Source organism: Colias croceus, chromosome 1 (assembly GCF_905220415.1).
Source record: "Colias croceus chromosome 1, ilColCroc2.1".
Taxonomy (NCBI): domain Eukaryota; kingdom Metazoa; phylum Arthropoda; class Insecta; order Lepidoptera; family Pieridae; genus Colias; species Colias croceus.
Genome location: NC_059537.1, coordinates 14,282,120 through 14,301,186, shown reverse-complemented (window position 1 = coordinate 14,301,186; position 19,067 = coordinate 14,282,120). Strand labels below are relative to the sequence as shown.

Genomic DNA, 19,067 nt, shown 5'->3' with positions numbered 1-19,067 from the left:
CTAAAACCAAAGCTGGAAGTTTTATTATACTGTGAGGAGAGTGATTGAAAGTGAGTGAAATAATTGGTCGATGTTTAGTTTTTGTGGCTATTTTGACCCATAATTGGTGATTTTTTTTTTTTATAAATATCTTTTTTTTTATTAGAGAGCATTAACAGTTGCGACACAAAATTGAATGCGTATAACGGCAAGTTTTAGAAATTTTTCATAACTGTATTTTAAAGTCCTAGATTTAATTACACTATATTCCCTCAAGATACGAAATAGAAAATAAATAATTCTCTATTCAGAACAATATCAATTACATACATATACATTTAAAATCCATCCCTTGCACATTTTTAATTATAATTTTCTAATATAATTCCAATAGCTATAATTTAAATACAATATTCATTATTGATATTATAATTCACAAAATTATACACAACGCGTTTTCTAACTTAACCATTAACTATGGAACTAGGCCATGTTAACTTAATTGTGACTTAAATCACTTGATGAAGCATCACATATAACATACATTGACGTTTTTAGTAATAGATATGTTTCTTTAACATTATAAGCTGGTTAAGTTATTACTTAGCTACTTTATTCAACTTAAATGCAGAATACACATTGACAAGTGAAAAATTAAAAAACAAATTACATATCAAAAACAATGAAATGGTAAAAATAGATTATGAAGAACGTATGTATGGTTTATATCCATAGTATTTACATACTTACTTTTGCCCGTAGCTTTGTTTGCATTCAATAATATTTGGCCTATATAAAAATTACATAAAATCTGCCAAATCCGTAATCATATTTGGATTTATTATTTCTGCATTAGTTATATAACGATATATTTAAAAAAAATCCTTAAATTTTCAATATAATATATAAATAATAAGTTTATTCCTACATATTGATAAAAAAAATCATAAAAACAAAATGTAAAAACATAAATTACGTATTTTTTATAACCATAAACAATTATGAACCAGAAACAACTAAACTAAAGTAAACAACCAATTTTCAATTTCAACAGTTATAAATAAAAAATGGCTCGAATTTAACATAATTACACAAAATATACACAAAATTACATAGATTTCATCTGTTGCATCAATTCTTCGAGAGATAGTTCAGACGCGGCAACAGCGCCACCTGTACTCGATTCTGGAGTACTATTATCTACTGGAATGCTGTAGGCAACCTGGAGAAAATTAAAAATGCTTAAAATTAAAATTATTATACTTTAGGTATATTTTAAGCTATTGCATAGCTTCTATCGCGGGCCTAGAGCGCGGGGACCGAATCGAGAAATTCCGTAACGAAAAAACCTCACGCTCCCCACTCCGACGGGCGGAGGTGTGGCTTGAAGGCATAGCATGCAATAGCTTTACTGCGGCAGTCCCCGAGTGCCACACGTCTTTTTTATAACTAGCTGTGCCCTGCGGTTTTACCCGCATTGCTCCGCTCCTGTTGATCTTAGCGTGATGATATAGCCTATAGCCTGCCTCGATAAATGGGCTATCGAACAACGAAAGAAATTTTTCAAATCGGACCAGTAGTTCCTGAGATTAGCGCGTTCCAACAAACAAACATACTCTTCAGTTTTTTAATATTATTATACGATAGATTAACTGTAAATTTTCAACTAATATTATAAATGTGAAGTAATTTTTTTCTACTGGATCGATTTAAATAAATAAATAAATATTATAGGACATTATTAAACAAATCGACCTAGTCCCACAGTAAGCTCAATTAAGGCTTGTGTTGTGGGTACTAGGCGACGATAAATATAATATTTAATAAATACATATATATAGATAATAACACCCAGACCCAAGAACAAATAATTGAGTTCATCACACAAATATTTGCCCTGACCGGGGATCGAACCCGGGACCGTCGGCTCAGTAGGCAGTTACTTTACCACTGCGCCAACCGCGTCGTCGATTTGGATTAAATGTAACACAAAGATAGTTTCAGATAATATAAGAAATGAAGCTTAAATACCTGAACTCCATCAACGAGATTCAAAGCGGGAGTTTCTTCTATCGGCGAGTTTTCATCAACTAAACTGATTCCTGAAATAAAAAATATTTTTAATAACAGATCTGTATTTTGCCACAAATTTAGTCTGATCCATAGGCTACTTTTTAGTTTTTACCCTAATACCAAATGATTGACACCACATACTCCAAGTGAATAAAAGCAATTAATAATAATAATTTATCCGTTTTATATTTTACCAGCTGCGCTTCACAGTTTCTCCCGCGTAGCTCCGCTCCTGTTTGTCTTAGCGTAGCTTTCCTCGATAAATGGGTTATCTAGCACCGAAATAATTTTTCAAATCGGACTAGTAGTTCCAAAGATTAGCACGTTCAAACACACAAACTCTTCAGCTTCATAATCTTAATATATATAAATCTCGTGTCACAATGTTTGTCCTCAATGGACTCCTAAACCACTTAACTGATTATAACAAAATTCGCACACCATGTGCAGTTTTATCCAACTTGAGAGATAGGATAGTTTAAATCTCAAATTGTTTTAGAGAAAGCGGGCGAAGCCGCGGGCGGTAAGCTAGTAGTATAGATTTGTGAATGTATCTGTATCTCACCCCACTCATTATCATCGTGCAGTGGTTTGGGGTCTTCCTTCACTTCGGTCGCGAGTTCGACGGCCGGCTTCGCTTTGTACTCCGCTTGACGACGACGGCAGTAAGAATCCTCGCATTGTGGGTTTGGCTGGAAATAATATTAATTATTAGGTTTTTTTTTAATTTTTAAGCTATTGCATAGCTTCTATCGCGGGCCTTGAGCGCGGGGACCGAATCGAGAAATTCCGTAACGAAAAAACCTCACGCTCCCCACTCCGACGGGCGGAGGTGTGGCTTGAAGGCATAGCATGCAATAGCGCAACCGCCCCAGTCCCCGAGTGACACACGTCGTTTTTTTTTTAATTTTTTATTATTATAATAAATAATCTGCATGTATGAATAAAAATCAATTATAATTATGGCTGTTTCATTTATTCAGGTGAACCGTTTTCGCTAGTTAAAAAAAATACATCTTTACAAGTTATTTAAATGTACATATGTATAATAAAACATTTTTTACCAACAACGTTAAAATTCAGAAATCCTAGAAACGGTTTTTTGTTCACTTTTTTTGCAAGAAAGCGACCATTCTGCATCTACCATTCTGCTATAATATCTCAATAATTTATACAACTATAAAAGAATAGAACGAATAAATCTCTTAATAAAATCGTAAAGAATTCTAGACAAATCGAAAAACGATTACCTTCAAACTCATGGCTGGGAAGAAGTCTGTGAGTGCGCTGTATCCCAAATAGTGACTGACATTACCGAACTCCAGGAGATATTTCAACGTGTTTTGTACTGTGAGAAAATAACATAAAGAAATTAAAACATTAAAAAAATTCCTTTACCCTAATGTATTGTGTTCTTAAATTGTTATTTAGTATTCTCATACTTTCTCAAGAACCACTATTATTCACATATTTTGTTAATTAATGATTTAATTACCCTCTTTAATCAGTATTAAGAAATTTGTTGTGCCTTTTTATAATATTATTATGTACTAGCTTCCGCCCGCGACTCCGTCCGCGCGGATGTCGATCTTCGCGTGGATGGTTTATTTCTCCATTTTGAGTACCTCTGACAATAACATCTTATAAATATCTATTGGACCCAATTCCCAAATACGGCTAGGCCTATAATAATACGCAACGTGTGTTCGCGGTTCTACGGAACAACGTCTATGGATAAAACTGAAAAATTAAGATTAATTTTTTTCTACGTATTTTTCCAGGATAAAAAGTATCCTATTTTACGCCCAGGATAATAAGGTATAATTATACCAAGTTTCATCGAAATCGAACCGCTAGTTTTCACGTGATGCCTTCACATACAGACAGACAGACAGACAGACAGACAAAAATTTTTTTAATCACATATTTGGGTTTGGTATCGATCCAGTAACACCCCCTGGTATTTATTTTTTCAATATTTTCAATGTACAGAATTGACCCTTGTACAGATTTATTATATGTATAGATACTAGCTGTGCCGCGCTTTTACCCACGAACGAACCCGCGGGTAAAAGCAGGTATTTACACAGCGTCTGTGTTTAATTATGCTATGCTATATTATCCCAAGTTACATCACTACCATATTATATCATAAAAATGCGGTGGTTTTTGCACAAAAGTAACAAACATGCCTATGTACATTGTACATTTTCGTTTATTACATAAGCTTTTACAACAATAGTAAGATAAGATGACTAATTAACCGACTTCAAAAAAAAGGAGGAGGTTATCAATTCGGCCGGTATATTTTTTTTTTTTTTTTATGTATGTACACCGATTACTCCGAGGTTTCTGAACCGATTTACGTGATTCTTTTTTTGTTCGATGCGGGATGGTGTCGAATTGGTCCCATAAAAATTTTATTCGGATAGGCCCAGTAGTTTTTATTTTATGAGCATTTTTGTCTGTAGGTATTTGTAAATTTTGCAAGTGCAAGTTTGAAGTCGGTTGTTTTTAACGCAGTTATTTTCCAATGTCCTGTCTGTTAATTAACATATGTAATAATAATGAATATATTCTCACCCAGAAATCCAGCTACAATCCCCATAGTGGTGGGTAAGCTGGCGGCACACACTCCCTCCCTTTTTAGCGTCTTCTCGTCGATCTTAGACGCTACCACGAGTGGTGGGGCACACTGAAACAATAATAATTATGGTATACTAGAGGTCCGCCCCGGCTTTGCCCGTGGTACATATTTCGCAATAAAAAGTAGCCTATGTCCTTTGTCGGGTATCAAAATATCTCCATACCAAATTTCATGCAAATTGGTTCAGTAGTTTAGGCGTGATTGAGTAACAGACAGACAGACAGACAGAGTTACTTTCGCATTTATAATATTAGTATGGATTAAAATCCACTGCAACAATGATTATACATTAAAATCTATGAATGTTGAAGTTGTTTTGTATGTAAAAAAAAGACGTGTGGCACTCGGGGACTGCCGCGGTAAAGCTATTGCATGCTATGCCTTCAAGCCACACCTCCGCCCGTTGGAGTGGGGAGCGTGAGGTTTTTCGTTACGGAATTTCTCGATTCGGTCCCCGCGCTCAAGGCCGCGATAGAAGCTATGCAATAGCTTAAAAGAAAAATGACAAGAAAATAATTATACTTGGAGGCAAAAGCGGCCTTATCGCTTATATGCGAGTTATTCCAGGCAACTTAGCAAGAAATACTTGCAATTTGATTTTACATATTTGCAAGGCAAAAGAATGTTTTTTATTCTAAATTTCTCATTTCAAGCATTTTAATGCTATAAAACAAAATATTAAACAAATTGTTGTGAACAGACATATACAGGGGGAGAATTTGTTTTATAATATTATGTAGTTATCACTTATCACTAATATTAAAATTATATTATTCTACATTTTACAATACATTATTAAATTAATTAAAACTCACCGCAAAGCAAGCAGTCTCCCCCGGTATAATAAACTGTATGTGCCCAGAAACAGCATTCTCGCTCACACCAGACTCGAACCAGCGCTGGTTCAGTTCATTGCAGGCTGTGTTGATCGCCATGCGGGCTTCGAAGTTGTCCACACAACTTAGTACCAGGTCTACGGGGCCATTGGTTAGGCTGCCTTTACTGGAAATTACATACAGCTTCAGATATCTATCTTTAGATATTTGTTTATTACAACACTTATGACTCAACAAGGGCAGAACAGATTTTGATTTCTGGTGAATTTCATAATACAGAGAACAAAATAGAACAAATCATCAGTAAGCCTGATTATTTTATTCATCAACTAGCTTCCGCCCGCGACTCCGTCCGCGCGGATGTCGGTCTTCGCGTGGACGGTTTATTTCTCCATTTTGAGTAGGTACCTCTGACAATAAAATCTTATAAATATCTATTGGACCCAATTCCCAAATACGGCTAGGCCTATAATAATACGCAACGTGTGTTCGCGGTTCTACGGAACAACGTCTATGGATAAAACTGAAAAATTAAGATTAATTTTTTTCTACGTATTTTTCCAGGATAAAAAGTATCCTATTTTATGCCCAGGATAATAAGGTATAATTATACCAAGTTTCATCGAAATCGAACCGCTAGTTTTCACGTGATGCCTTCACATACATACAGACAGACAGACAGACAGACAGACAGACAGACAGACAAAAATTTTTTTAATCACATATTTGGGTTTGGTATCGATCCAGTAACACCCCCTGCTATTTATTTTTTCAATATTTTTAATGTACAGAATTGACCCTTCTACAGATTTATTATATGTATCTAGATAACACCTTCCCACCATTTACCATAATAAATTTATAATACTCGTATGAAATGAAACACAAAAAAATACACAACTTAATTCATTAAAATAAACCACAGACCTGATAGAATCGCAGAACTTCTGAAAGTTATCCACCGTGGTGATATTATAGTTGTGCGCTTCTATAGCCACGTCAGGGTTGATAGCTTGCAACGTAGCAGCCGCCGCGGCTACCTTACTGAGTCCTGCTTGGTGCGGTTGAAAGAAGAGCCGGTTCATGTTCGCGAGCTCTACTTTGTCATAGTCGTAGAGGATCAGCTGGAAATTTTAAGTTATCTTTGTTATAAATATAGTGTAGGTGTTGATCTGCTGCACATATTTATATACAATCTCCTAAATAAATTCAGTATTCAACTGAATTTTTTTTTCATTAAAATCTATTTTCCTTTAAATTTCACAAATACATTGCCGAGTGTGATTTACAAAGCATCTATTTGGAGTTGGTATAATTATTTAATTTATTATGATTCGTGTAATAATAGAAATTTAAGTTGCAATAGCATGCAAAGCGTCTTTTGAAGAACTTGTCAATATATAATTCTTACCTTTCCTATACCACATCTGGTCAGCATCTCTGCAGTGACACTGCCCACTCCGCCCACACCAACAACAGCAACAGAAAGCTCTCGAATCTTCTCATAGTTGTCCACTATACCCATCCTCTTTAGTGCCATGAGACGACTAAAACAAATAGTTTTTATTTTTAAGATATTTGGTATTGTAAATTGCATTCAGTTTTAATTTCACCATACAAAACGATTCCGTAAGTTTGTTAAATATTTAATGATAATGAATACATTGTTTGTTATTTGTACACTAAGAAATATGTATTAGTCATAGGAAATTCAAGTTCAAGAAGGTATAACATATTGTATTACATTGAACACTAAAATCAAACGCTGAACACCAGAATAGGCAATAAAAATTCTAAGGGATAATAACTGCAGTAAATAAAGTAAAAATAATAGCTCACAGGCAATCAACTTATTATAAAATTAATACAAAACCTGTAAGGGTTTGAGTCCACAACTTCAGAAGACATAACATCGATTTTCTGACGCACAGGACCGGCATTTCCTTGAGCGATCGCTAACTTGGCTTCCAATTCGCTTACTTTCTTCTGCAATTCTTCAACACTAGCCATTTTTAACAATTTTTTGTTATATTTTGCTATTGTATTTCAGACACTCTCCCTTTTTGCAATTTGCAGCTGAGAATGACAGTTGCACCACGTCAACGTCATCTTGACACCGTGACGCAAGCAATAAGCTCTGCCACGGTGTAAACGCGTTCATAGTGGCGCGGCTTTCGATATTAAAAGTCTCCTTAAAATAATTATTATAATGATTGTAGGTAACGTTTTATCGTAAAGAATAACAATATCATTGCAATTTGTTTATTATTTTACTTTTAATTAGCTAATTTGTGAAAACGTAAGGTAACAAATTTTTATTATTTTATTTTTTATAATTTTCAATCGTTCGAACGCATTTCTAAAGCATATTATAAATTATTAAAAATAGCTAGGTACGGTCGGTACGTCAACGATGGAATAAAATAAAAAGTAAATTTACGAATTACTAAATACTAATAATCAAGCAGAATGGGGACACAAAATAAAAATCGTTCGATAATGTCGATTGTATTGGGGGTTTTTAACTATATAAACGAGCGCCATCAAATTGTTTACGACAGCTGACAATGTAATCAACACAAATCAAGGAAAATTGCGATTTGCGCGGGAAAACTGCTACCTTATCGTAGAAAACAGCCTGAGCTACCTAATGAGTGAGTAAGTACTCGTACTAATAAAAAAAGCTTTTGAAATTTACTTATAGTGCCTGTTTTTGTGAAACAAACTAAAATAAATAAATATTTTAAACTTATATCTATTCATTAATTTTATTAAAAAAGTAGGTACCTAATGATACATATACGTAGGTACCAAAAATGCCATGGCAATCATTAACATAAGTCATAAGAACCAACCTTGCGTAGCATTTGGATAGTGCAGCATTGAGCATATTATTACCTACTAGCTTCCGCCCGCGACTCCGTCCGCGCGGAAAAATTAAGATTTATTTTTTTCTACGTATTTTTCCGGGTTAAAAAGTATCCTATTTTATGCCCAGGATAATAAGGTATAATTATACCAAGTTTCATCGAAATCGAACCGTTAGTTTTCCCGTGATGCCTGAACATACAGACAGACAGACAGACAGACAAAAATTTTTTTAAACACATATTTGGGTTTGGTATCGATCCAGTAACACCCCCTGCTATTTATTTTTTCAATATTTTCAATGTACAGAATTGACCCTTCTACAGATTTATTATATACTAGCTTTTGCCCGCGACTTCGTCCGCGTGGAATAGTGACTTCCGGCAGAAAAGTATAGATAGCTGTGCCCGCGACTACGTCAGCGTGTAACTCCTTGTGTATTATTAATTTAAAATGTATTGGTAATATTATTTACATCAGGTTCACATGAGGCTTAAGGACCTATAGAATCAAAATACTTTAGCGCAAAGCTTCCGGGTAAACTATATTGAAAGTTGACCCGTCCGGCACGTGAACATAAAGATTTCTAGAACTGCTAACACGGGAAAGAGCAACGTATAACTGACCATGCGAGAAACAACTGACACCGAGATCTACTCCGGCAACATGAAAAGTCTGCCCTTGAGCCTTATTTATTGTCATTGCATAACACACCGATACTGGGAATTGCGTCCTTTTAAATTGGAATGGAAAATTATTTGGTATTAAGGGTATTCTGGGGATAAAGACGGTTTCTCCTGCACCGCAACCTGTTAAAATTTGAGCCTCGATTATATTTTGTTGCAACTGGGTTACTTTTAGTCGAGTTCCATTGCAAAGTTGTGGTGGTCTTAAATTTCGGAGTAGAATAATCGGAATGCCAATTTTTAAACAAATTTCGTGAGAAGGAAGTCCGGGCATATTTAAAGAATTTAAAAATTCTATCGGGTAATTAGTTGCTTCTTGTTCATCGACCATTCTATTTATTGATCTATAAACTTTGCTTTCCCCCTGTATATTCGACAGTATTTTGTTATTAATCTCAGATGCCTGGTCATTGCGAGGAGTTAAAATAGATCTTTCGCATAGCCAGGAATTGTCCCTATTTAATATATTTGTTACGTCACCGTAAACCGACGATATAAGATGTGGTTGAGATTGCACTATACAACATAATTCAGGCGTCAGAATAAGTTTTCCTTGGTGTAGTTGTGGATAGGTACCTTCACCAATCTTTAATAATGAATCAGAAAATTGACTATCATCCGGGTTATCTCCAGTTCTCACTCGCATGTTTATAGTCAAATGCACCGATTGTATATCACGCCACAAATAAGAGCTTTTCAGGCAAGCCCTAACCTCATCAGCTCGGGTTCCCCGTGGTATTACCGGTAAGGTTTGTCGGAAATCACCACAAAATAAAACCGTGATACCGCCCATTGGTCGATCATTTTGTCTTATATCCCTTAAAGTTCTATCTACCGCTTCTACTGCTTTTCGATGGGCCATCGTACATTCATCCCATATGATTAAATTACACTCGCGTAATACCTTTGCTTTGTCGCTATTTCTTGAAATACTACAGGTTGGACTTTCCGTGCGATCTAAATCAATTGGTATTTTGAACATAGTGTGAGCCGTTTTACCTCCTGGTAGCAATGTTGCAGCTATCCCAGATGAAGCTACGGCAAGAGCTATTTTACGCTGATTTCGAACATAAGCCAATATTAATTTAGTCAAAAAGGTTTTCCCAGTTCCTCCAGGTGCATCTAAAAACCATATTGTTCCCAAATTATTTTGAACACTTCCGCACACACGGTCATAAACTGAACGTTGTTCTGCAGTCATCATTGGGACACCGTTTTCTAATGTTGTCAGCAGTTCCATTAAGTTGTAACCAATCTCTGCGGAATATTCCCTATTAGTTACCTCTCCGACTGAGGTTGGTGTTGGCAAACCATATTCACATAGTGATTTACCGCCAACTGCTGTTAACTCATCCTGAAGAGCTAATAAGCACTGATTTATGGCAAGATCACGGAAATTATCATTAGTTGTGCCTTCATCATTGTTAGATATATTTCTAAGAAAGTCTTCTGAAAATTTGTCTTTATATTTTTCCCATAATTGTACAGCATCTGACAAATTACAAAATGTAAGTAATGTTACAAATAAATGACGTAACCGTCTTGGATTATCACTAACACAGGATTCTGCTAAAGCGTCATCCCAATGCTGATCATTTTCAAGCAAATGACGCGCTTGGCAAGCTGCATGATAACTGGGATAAACAACATTGTCTACTTTTCTCAAATCTATAAATGAGGTTGGTCCTCGCACAGTATGTAATAATAATCGCAAATAGAAACACTCAGCGTTGTTAGGATGAACGGTGTATACTCTACCAAGAACATGTTCTTTGAAAATACCTGACTCGCCATCTACAGGCCTGCCACGGCGTCTACGATTAAAGACACCTCGTTGCTTATCGTAGGTATAATACGATGGAACTTCTTCATATAAAAGAGATTTTGCAAAATCATCAGTTTGGCAAAGTCGAAAGAATGCTAATAAAGTTGTTTGTCTAGGGTTCTCTAACCGTTCTGTGACATTTTCGGTGTTGAAATATATACGTTGACCGCCTTCAAGATGAACATCCAGATGGGTCACAGGTGGATATCTTTCATGAATGTTGAAACTTAAGATCCGCCACACAGCTTCTGAAGAACTTATATATCTGCCTGACTGAAATCTTGTAACTTCATCATTTTCATTTCTCAAAGCAAATGTAGCTTGGTCACTGCCCTTATTAATGTACTTACAAATATATTTTATTGACTCTACACTATTACACATTTCAACATTTATGTGAGCTTGAAATGCTCTGGACAACACAGGAGAATACGGAACGACCCACCTATTGTCTAAAATAACCTGTTGTCCAGACACTCGCTTTTCAACAGTGAAACCACCAGTATCTCTTGAACGGCGACGATATTTCGGGTATCCATCATGTCCTGTTACAGTTTCTTCCACTAAGGCTTTTGGATATCTTTTAGTGCAACGACCGTCTTGCATGCAAGAAGAATTCACGTTAAATGCACCACATGGACCATGTATCATATGAGTTTTAACAATGTCGTATAACTCGGAATCTGCAATCGGACTTGGAATTTCGGCACTGATTAAACTGTCTACATCATTAGGTCGAACCTTATCTTTTAACCAAAGCAGGATATGTGCGTGGGGTAAGCCGCGTTTTTGCCATTCAACACTATACATATAACACAATACTTCTCCAAAAATGTTATCTTTGGTAAATAGATCTATCATTGATTTTAATTTTAAATGAAAAACTCTTGCGATGATATCATGGCGGTCATGCGGTGCTTGACCCTCAAGAAGCTCCCGAGTGATTTCATCCCACTTAGGATTGGTAGTTACAGTAATAAATAAGTCGGGACGTCCATATTTTCTTACGTAACAAAAAGCATCTTGAGTACGTTCGTGCATGTAGCGTGGACCACCAGTAAAAGAAGAGGGCAAAATAACTAAACGGCCCATATTCACCGTATCATTATCTTGCTGCATGGCGTCGCGAAGGTGCACGTATTCTTCAGCGCGCAGCTGCCTTTGATTAGATCGTATATAAACTAATCTTTCGGTTTCAATTTTTGCGTACATGTCTACAATAAACTGATTGAATAAGCCACGAAAACGTTGCAAGTATACAAACCTATTCCGTCTTACTTGCAATTGGTAACAGTAAAATTGAAGGCATGAAATCTTTTTATTATAAATAGGTGCGCCTGTATGCGGATCAGTTTGGTATAAAGCAAAATTATAACCATCTTCCCCTCGACAATATATCAAAGGATATTGCAAACCGTCGTAAGCCCTGTGGGTTTCGTAAATACGTTGTAAACGATTGTCTCTGGAACGGATAACGATATCACGCCTATCACATTCCTGGTCGACCAATACCACAGCAACTTCATTCGTGGATGGAGCATTATAACGCCCAGGGTGTTCCTGCGTTGGACGCCTATCGGCATTTATAACAATTTTATAATTGTTATCATCATCTCGAGGAAGAGCTTCTAATGCCGATTTAAAACTGCATACATACGAATTAATCTGATGCAACATGTTCTGAAGTTGTGAAATGAGTTCAGCATTTAAATTTGGGAAATATTGATTTCTTATATTCGACTGTTCGTTGTAGTCGGATACAAAATATATTTGAAGAAACTTAGGTTGGTCTTCAGGCAAAAGAGATCCTATCAAATGGTAAACCTGACCTTGTATTTTAAAAGTAGGCATGAAAGGACCTTCGGAGATTTGTTGAGCACCAAAGGATGTCATCTGAAACGCACTATTATAAGTGCGAATGTTGTCGAAAAACTGTTTAGATTGCACATGTTCCCCTAAAAGTAATGATTTCAAAGGTTCCGGTGGGTCTTCGAATGAAGGCAAATTTATTTTACCTCCAGAACAACAGAATCCAGCCGACTCCTTACTCCACTTTAAAGCATTACAAAAAGAACATACCACGTTCATATCGCCTATTACAGAAGATGATCTGTAATCAATTGTGAAATTATAAGCAAACCCACTTTTATATTTGTCTGACCACGCCACCGTATTTCTAGATTGATCTTCTATGTGTACATCTAAGTTATTAAGACTATGACGAAATCTGTCTGCAGTAAGAAGGGCCTCTCGCTGTTCGTCCGTTTCAAGAGACCGAATATTTTCGATTCTTAATCTTTCATTAGACAAACTTATTAATCGTTCTTGTGTCAAAGAATTGTAATGTTCGCGTACCGACTCTAGTCGTTGTTCATGCTCATGTTCATCTTCGAGTGATCGAACAATATTATGGTGCACCCTATCATTTGTCAAACGGTCTTCATATTGAGTAAAAGTTTCAGATTCTCGAGATAAAATATGACGTTCGCGGTCAGCTGTGAGACGCAATTCCCTCTCAGTGAAGGTTTCTGACTCGCGAGACAATATATGACGTTCGCGGTCAGCTGTGAGACGTAATTCCCTCTCAGTGAAGGTTTCTGACTCGCGAGACAATATATGACGTTCACGGTCAGCTGTAAGACGTAATTCCCTCTCAGTGAAGGTTTCTGACTCGCGAGACAATATATGACGTTCGCGGTCAGCTGTAAGACGTAATTCCCTCTCAGTGAAGGTTTCTGACTCGCGAGATAATGTATGCCGTTCGCGGTCAGCTGTGAGACGTAATTCCCTTTCAGTAAATGTTTCGGACTCGCGAGATAATGTATGTCGTTCGCGGTCAGCTGTGAGACGCAATTCTCGTTGTGAAGCAGTTTCAGCTGCTCGGGATAACACATGTTGTTCTTGGTCAATGGTAAGCCTTAGCTCTCGTTGAGAAAAGCTTTGAGACGCCCGTGATGTAGCTCGTCTCGCTCTGTCAGCTGCTAATCGCATCTCTCTCTCTGAAGAGCTTTCATTGGCTCGAGAAGTTGAGGCACTAACTCTCATAGAGTTTAACCGATATGCTCTTTCCTCTGCCGATTCTTGAGAACGCGCATTTCTCATCCTCTTAGCATCTCTAGAATTTCGAGATAAAGATGGTCTTTTTTTAGGTGGCATTGTGTATTTTTAATCAACAGTAACTGAAGCTACCTTGCACTTATGAAATCTATTAATATTATATAATATAAACACTACTAAAATAACTAAAATGCGTACCTACTACTACTTATAAAGAAATAAAATGTAAACTAATAATATGCTTAAACACTACCGAAACCTATAGAATAACAACAAAAGAAATCTATAAATGAACTATAATAATTATAGTTAAACACTACTATAATAAATATATGATAATTACGAAAATAAACTATTAATACCTACCAAAATAACAAAGATACGTACCTACTGCTACTTCACTTATAAAGAAATAAAATGTAAACTAATAATATGCTTAAACACCACCAAAACCTATAGAAAAACAAATAATTACGAAAATAAACTATTGATATAATTAAACACTACCAAAATAACTAAAATACGTACCAATTGATACTTCACTTATAAAGAAATAAAATGTAAACTATTAATATGCTTAAACACTACCAAAACCTATAGAAAAACAAATAATTACGAAAATAAACTATTAATATAATTAAACACTACCAAAATAACTAAAATACGTACCTACTGCTACTTCACTTATAAAGAAATAAAATGTAAACTAATAATATGCTTAAACACTACCAAAACCTATAGAAAAACAAATAATTACGAAAAAAAACTATTAATATAATTAAACACTTCCAAAATAACTAAAATGCGTACCTACTGGTACTTCACTTATAAAGAAATAAAATGTAAACTAATAATATGCTTTAACACTACTAAAACCAACAACAACAACAAAAGAAATCTGTCAATAAGGTCGAACACTCTGAACGTCTATTCGCATCAACAGCCAAATATTGTATGAACCTCGCACCTTCACACACGCGGCCTCCGTTAGGAGGCTGCGTGGGGAATGCTGGTCGGGGCGGGAAGCCCCCTGCAGCAGGTAGATAGCGCCGCCCGCTAATACGGGCGGGTTACTGTGGGGGCGAACCGCCCTGTTTAGGTATTTGGGACACAGTATAGGAGACTGTGTCCGACTCGGAAGCTTTAAACCTTTTCGCATTTTGCGAAGACTCGACCGACCTGTGTTTGGTTTTACGAGCCCGGCCAGAACTTTTTAGGCCGGGGACGGACAAGGAACCCGGGAGCGACACAAAACCGATTGGTGAGGTAGGAAGCGCCAATTGCGCGTGGGGATAGGCGTGGGAGTGGCTGGGTACGTTGTGTACCGATTGTGTAGGAGTTATGCAGGGTGAGGCGACAGACGGCGCGGTAGAGTGCGCCGTCGCAGGCGGGGCTTGCGTGGGAGGGGGTATTATAAGGGATTGCGCTATTTGCGCGTGGGAGTGGATTTGGTAGGAGGGAGTAGTGAGGGGCGCACAGAGTGCGTGGGCGGTAGGTGGCGCTGGAAGCGCTAGATTGGATACCGACGCTGTTTCCAACGTCGGCTGGTGGGAGGGCGCTGTGGACGCCTTAGGAGAGGGGGGTGGTAGTAGGTCGCGCGGATTTGGACGACGCGACCCGGGAATGGCGCGGTGCGGAGCAATCTCTCGGAGATGGTGATGAGAGGAAGCGTCCGCCCGCGAGAACATGTTTTGGGAGAGACGAAGGATAAATTCATCCAGCGTTTCTACACCGAGATCGCTACGTATTAGCTCGTTTCTCACATACCTCGGCGCGCCGGCGATAGCGCGTAATGCGAGTGACTGCCGCGCGCGCATTCTGCGGCGCAGGCTTTCACACACATACACATACCAGGCGGGCGCAGCGTACGTGAGGAGCGGCCGTAGGTAGGTTTTATAAACGCTTACCTTTATACGCAGCGGGAGTTCAGAGTATAACACCGGACGAAGTATGGCGTGGGCGGCTTTGCACTTGTTGATTACCTGCTTCACGTGGCTGTTAAAGCGAAGCCTGCAATCAATAGTTACACCTAGGTAAAGGACAGTATCGGACCATGGGATCTGCTCACCAGCCAAAGTGAGTTGGTGGGAGGGGGTCAAACCACCGAACCGAATCACCTGTGTCTTTCGCGCGTTGACAGATATCCGCCAACGCTCGAAATACGCAGGCAATTCATCAAGCCAGCGTTGCGCCTTAACCATCGCATGCGTTGTATTCAACGATGCGGCGATCAAAGCTACATCGTCGGCATATAGCGCGAGGATTTGATTAGAGTTTGGCGCGGGGGAAGGGAAGTCATCTGTGTAGGCGGAGTAAAGCGCGGGCGATAAACAGCTGCCCTGCGGGACACCCGCCTGCACAGAGTGGTTTCGGGAAATGGCGGGGGACACGGAAACGTGAAAGGAGCGGTCCGTGAGGAAGGAGTGCAATATCCTCACAAGCCGCGCGGGACACTGGGTAGTGGTAAGGATCTTATATATAAGACCCTCGTGCCAGACGCGGTCGAAAGCCTTTTCGATATCTAGAAATATTGCGACCGCTCTCTCATTCCTGTTCAAGGCGGAGCTAACATGGTGCAATACTCTAGATATCTGAAGGGTGGTACTGTGTGCCGAGCGAAAGCCGAATTGCTCAGCGCGCGGCGACACGTACGGACGCAGCATAGGCAGCAGTAGTGACTCGAACACCTTGGAGACTGTGCTCAACAAGGTGATGGGTCGATAACTGCCCGCTAAGGAGGCATTCTTGCCGGGTTTCGGGATCATTATTACGCGACCGGTTTTCCACACTGAAGGGAAATGGCCGGTGCGTAATATACCGTTAAACAGCCGCGACAAAGCCGCGACTGTTTTACGGGGGAGGTGGCGGAGGGATTCGTTCGTCACGCCGTCCTCACCGGGCGCTTTGCGCAACTTTGTACGCGAAATCGCACGGCGGACGGCGGACGGGGAGGTGAAGAATACTTCCTCAGCGGGCGGTATCGGTGATGCTAGAAAACCTGACAGGTGTTCGTTCACCACTGCTGCGTGGGCGGCGCTCGACGGCGTCAGGGGGTTCGGCTGAAAAACTTGTGCCAGATGTTCGGCGAACAAGTCAGCGCGACCCTGAGGGGCGTATATATAATTACCCGCGGAATCGGTGAGTGGGCGCGCGGGGGCAGTTGAAGATTTAAGCCTGCGACAGAGGTTGTGGAGCGAGGGCCAGTCCTCGGCGGCCGAGTCGATCGCACGGTGCCAGCCCTCGATCCTGTTCTCCTCAAGCGCATCGCTAACTTGCTCTCTCAAGCGAGCAAGTTGCCGCTTGAGGGTGGGACAGCGCGAATGCTGCCACTGCCGTCGCAGAGCTCGCTTCTTCTGGATGAGGGCTTTGATGTGAGCGGGAATGGGGGGGAGTATGGAAGTGGACGGTTTAAGTGTCGTGGCTTGGGAAAGAGCGGACTTGAGTGCTTCATGCAAGCCATTTGCGAATATCTCCACGTCCTCGGCGCTTGAAACCGCGCGTGAGGGCGTAGAGCGCTCAAGCGTATTCGCAAATAACTCCCAATTAACACAACGGCGGGAGTAGGATGGGGCAAGCGCGGAACTGTTTGCAGTGATCTCGACCAATACCGGCAGGTGGTCTGAGCCGAGATCGTCCACAATAACAGTTTGCGACATCGACTGGCGGATCACATTGTGAATCGTAAAGTCGATGACGTCCGCTTGGTGGGAGTCTGTACGAGGATAGTGAGTGGGTTCGGAAGGGCCCTCTATAACAATGTCGTTATAATCGATAATGTTATAAAGGGCTTTGCCGTTGCAACAATCGAGGCGGGATAACCAGTGCGAATGCTTACTGTTCCAGTCGCCCGCGGCGATCGTCGGCACGCTCGAGGCGAAAAGTCGTTTCACCTCGTTCGTGTCAACTCTCCCCCCAGGCGGCCTGTATACAGCATACATACGCAGCCTGCCCACCGGAAACTCCGCCTCGATGCCGAGCGCGGAAAAGGATTGGGATGTGAAAGCGGGGAGTGGGGTGTGAGGGATGGACTTGCGGATAAGGATCGCAAGTCCGCGGTACTTACGCCCATGCGGGGAGCATTCGTCCTGTCTGTACGAGACGTAGCCAGACGCGCTGAGTTTGTCAGCCGCGCCCAAGTGCGTCTCGTTTAGGAGGACGACGTCTACTCGTTGTTCACGCATGAGGTGGCGCAGTAATGTCGCTCTCTCCTTGCTGAGCCCGCTCGCGTTCCAGTAAATGAAGCGGCTACTCACTGTTGAGCGAGAGTCAGCAGGCCCTGCATGATGATGGGGATCGGGTCGGCGCCTTCCTCCAGCGCGGCCAGCATGCTCTGGAGCACCTGGCACGCCACTCGCATCGCAGTCCGCTTGGCTGGGTCGAGCTGTGCCGATGCTGGGCCGAGCTGTGTCGAGGTTTGTACTCGGGCGGGTTCGGGTAAGTTCGGCTGCGATCGTTGCGCCGAAGTTACCCGAGCGGAGGTCGGCGGCTGCGCTCGTGTGCGCTCGGGCTGGCGCTGCTGCGCATGCGCCGGCGCCTGCGGAATGTGCGCGGGCGGGCCGGCAGGGAGCACGGAGGCGGTAACGGTCCGAGGGGGCTGCGTGCGGGAACGTTTCTTACCGCTGCGCCCCCTTCGGTTTCTTCTTGCGGATGTGGTTGCGGGGGCGTTGTTCGCCGCCGCCATAAGACCGGTGGAGGGGGCCTCTCCACGAGGCACCGGCTCTACGGGCGCGGGTGGCGCCGCCGGCGCGCTAGGCCGCACATTTGGTACGGCGCGCGGCTGCTGCGGCTGCTGCTGTGTGGTCGTGGTGCGCGCTATCGGGCCCGCCTTTTTATTGCAGGCCTCGCGCCGCAGCACCGGGCAAGAGGAGTGGTTGGCGGGGTGTGGTCCCGCGCAATTTGCGCAGATGGCGGGGGCGTCTCTTGGCCGCGGGCAGTCCGCGGTCGCGTGGCTCTCGCCGCAACGCACACAGGCAAGCGGCCTGTGGCAATTGTGCGACGAGTGCCGGAAGCCCTGGCACCTGTGGCACTGCGCGGGGCCCCGCTTGGAGCGCCACGCCTCTATGGTGACGCCGGGCATGTACAGCAGCTCTTTGACT

At 40.9% G+C, this 19,067-nt stretch overlaps 2 protein-coding genes across 2 annotated transcripts in view; one reads left to right on the top strand and one right to left on the bottom strand.

The window, feature by feature from the left end:
* Positions 1–524: 524 nt before the first annotated feature.
* LOC123693856 (ubiquitin-like modifier-activating enzyme 5) lies at positions 525–7,633 on the bottom strand. The gene is made up of 9 exons (XM_045639113.1): positions 7,409–7,633; positions 6,947–7,082; positions 6,463–6,659; positions 5,515–5,701; positions 4,636–4,747; positions 3,303–3,400; positions 2,618–2,744; positions 2,011–2,081; positions 525–1,201 (listed from the first exon to the last, which is right to left on the bottom strand). Exons 1-9 carry the CDS (start codon positions 7,543–7,545, stop codon positions 1,088–1,090), a joined length of 1,179 nt encoding a protein of 392 aa, XP_045495069.1. The 5' UTR covers positions 7,546–7,633; the 3' UTR covers positions 525–1,087.
* Positions 7,634–8,002: 369 nt separating this feature from the next.
* LOC123696280 (peroxidase) overlaps positions 8,003–19,067 on the top strand; it is a 54,583-nt gene continuing 43,518 nt past the window's right edge. Inside the window, exon 1 of the mRNA XM_045642365.1 lies at positions 8,003–8,189. Within this exon, the coding sequence (XP_045498321.1) occupies positions 8,186–8,189 (4 nt within the window). The 5' untranslated portion in view covers positions 8,003–8,185. The remainder of the gene's footprint in view (positions 8,190–19,067) is intronic.

Coding starts and splice junctions, on each gene's coding strand:
- LOC123693856 (XM_045639113.1), bottom strand. CDS start 7,545: ATGGCTAGTGTTGAAGAATTGCAGAAGAAAGTAAGCGAATTGGAAGCC. Junction 6,660..6,946: donor CCAGATGTGGTATAGGAAAG/GTAAGAATTATA, acceptor TAAAATTTCCAG/CTGATCCTCTACGACTATGA. Junction 4,748..5,514: donor GGGAGACTGCTTGCTTTGCG/GTGAGTTTTAAT, acceptor TTATTGTTTCAG/TGTGCCCCACCACTCGTGGT.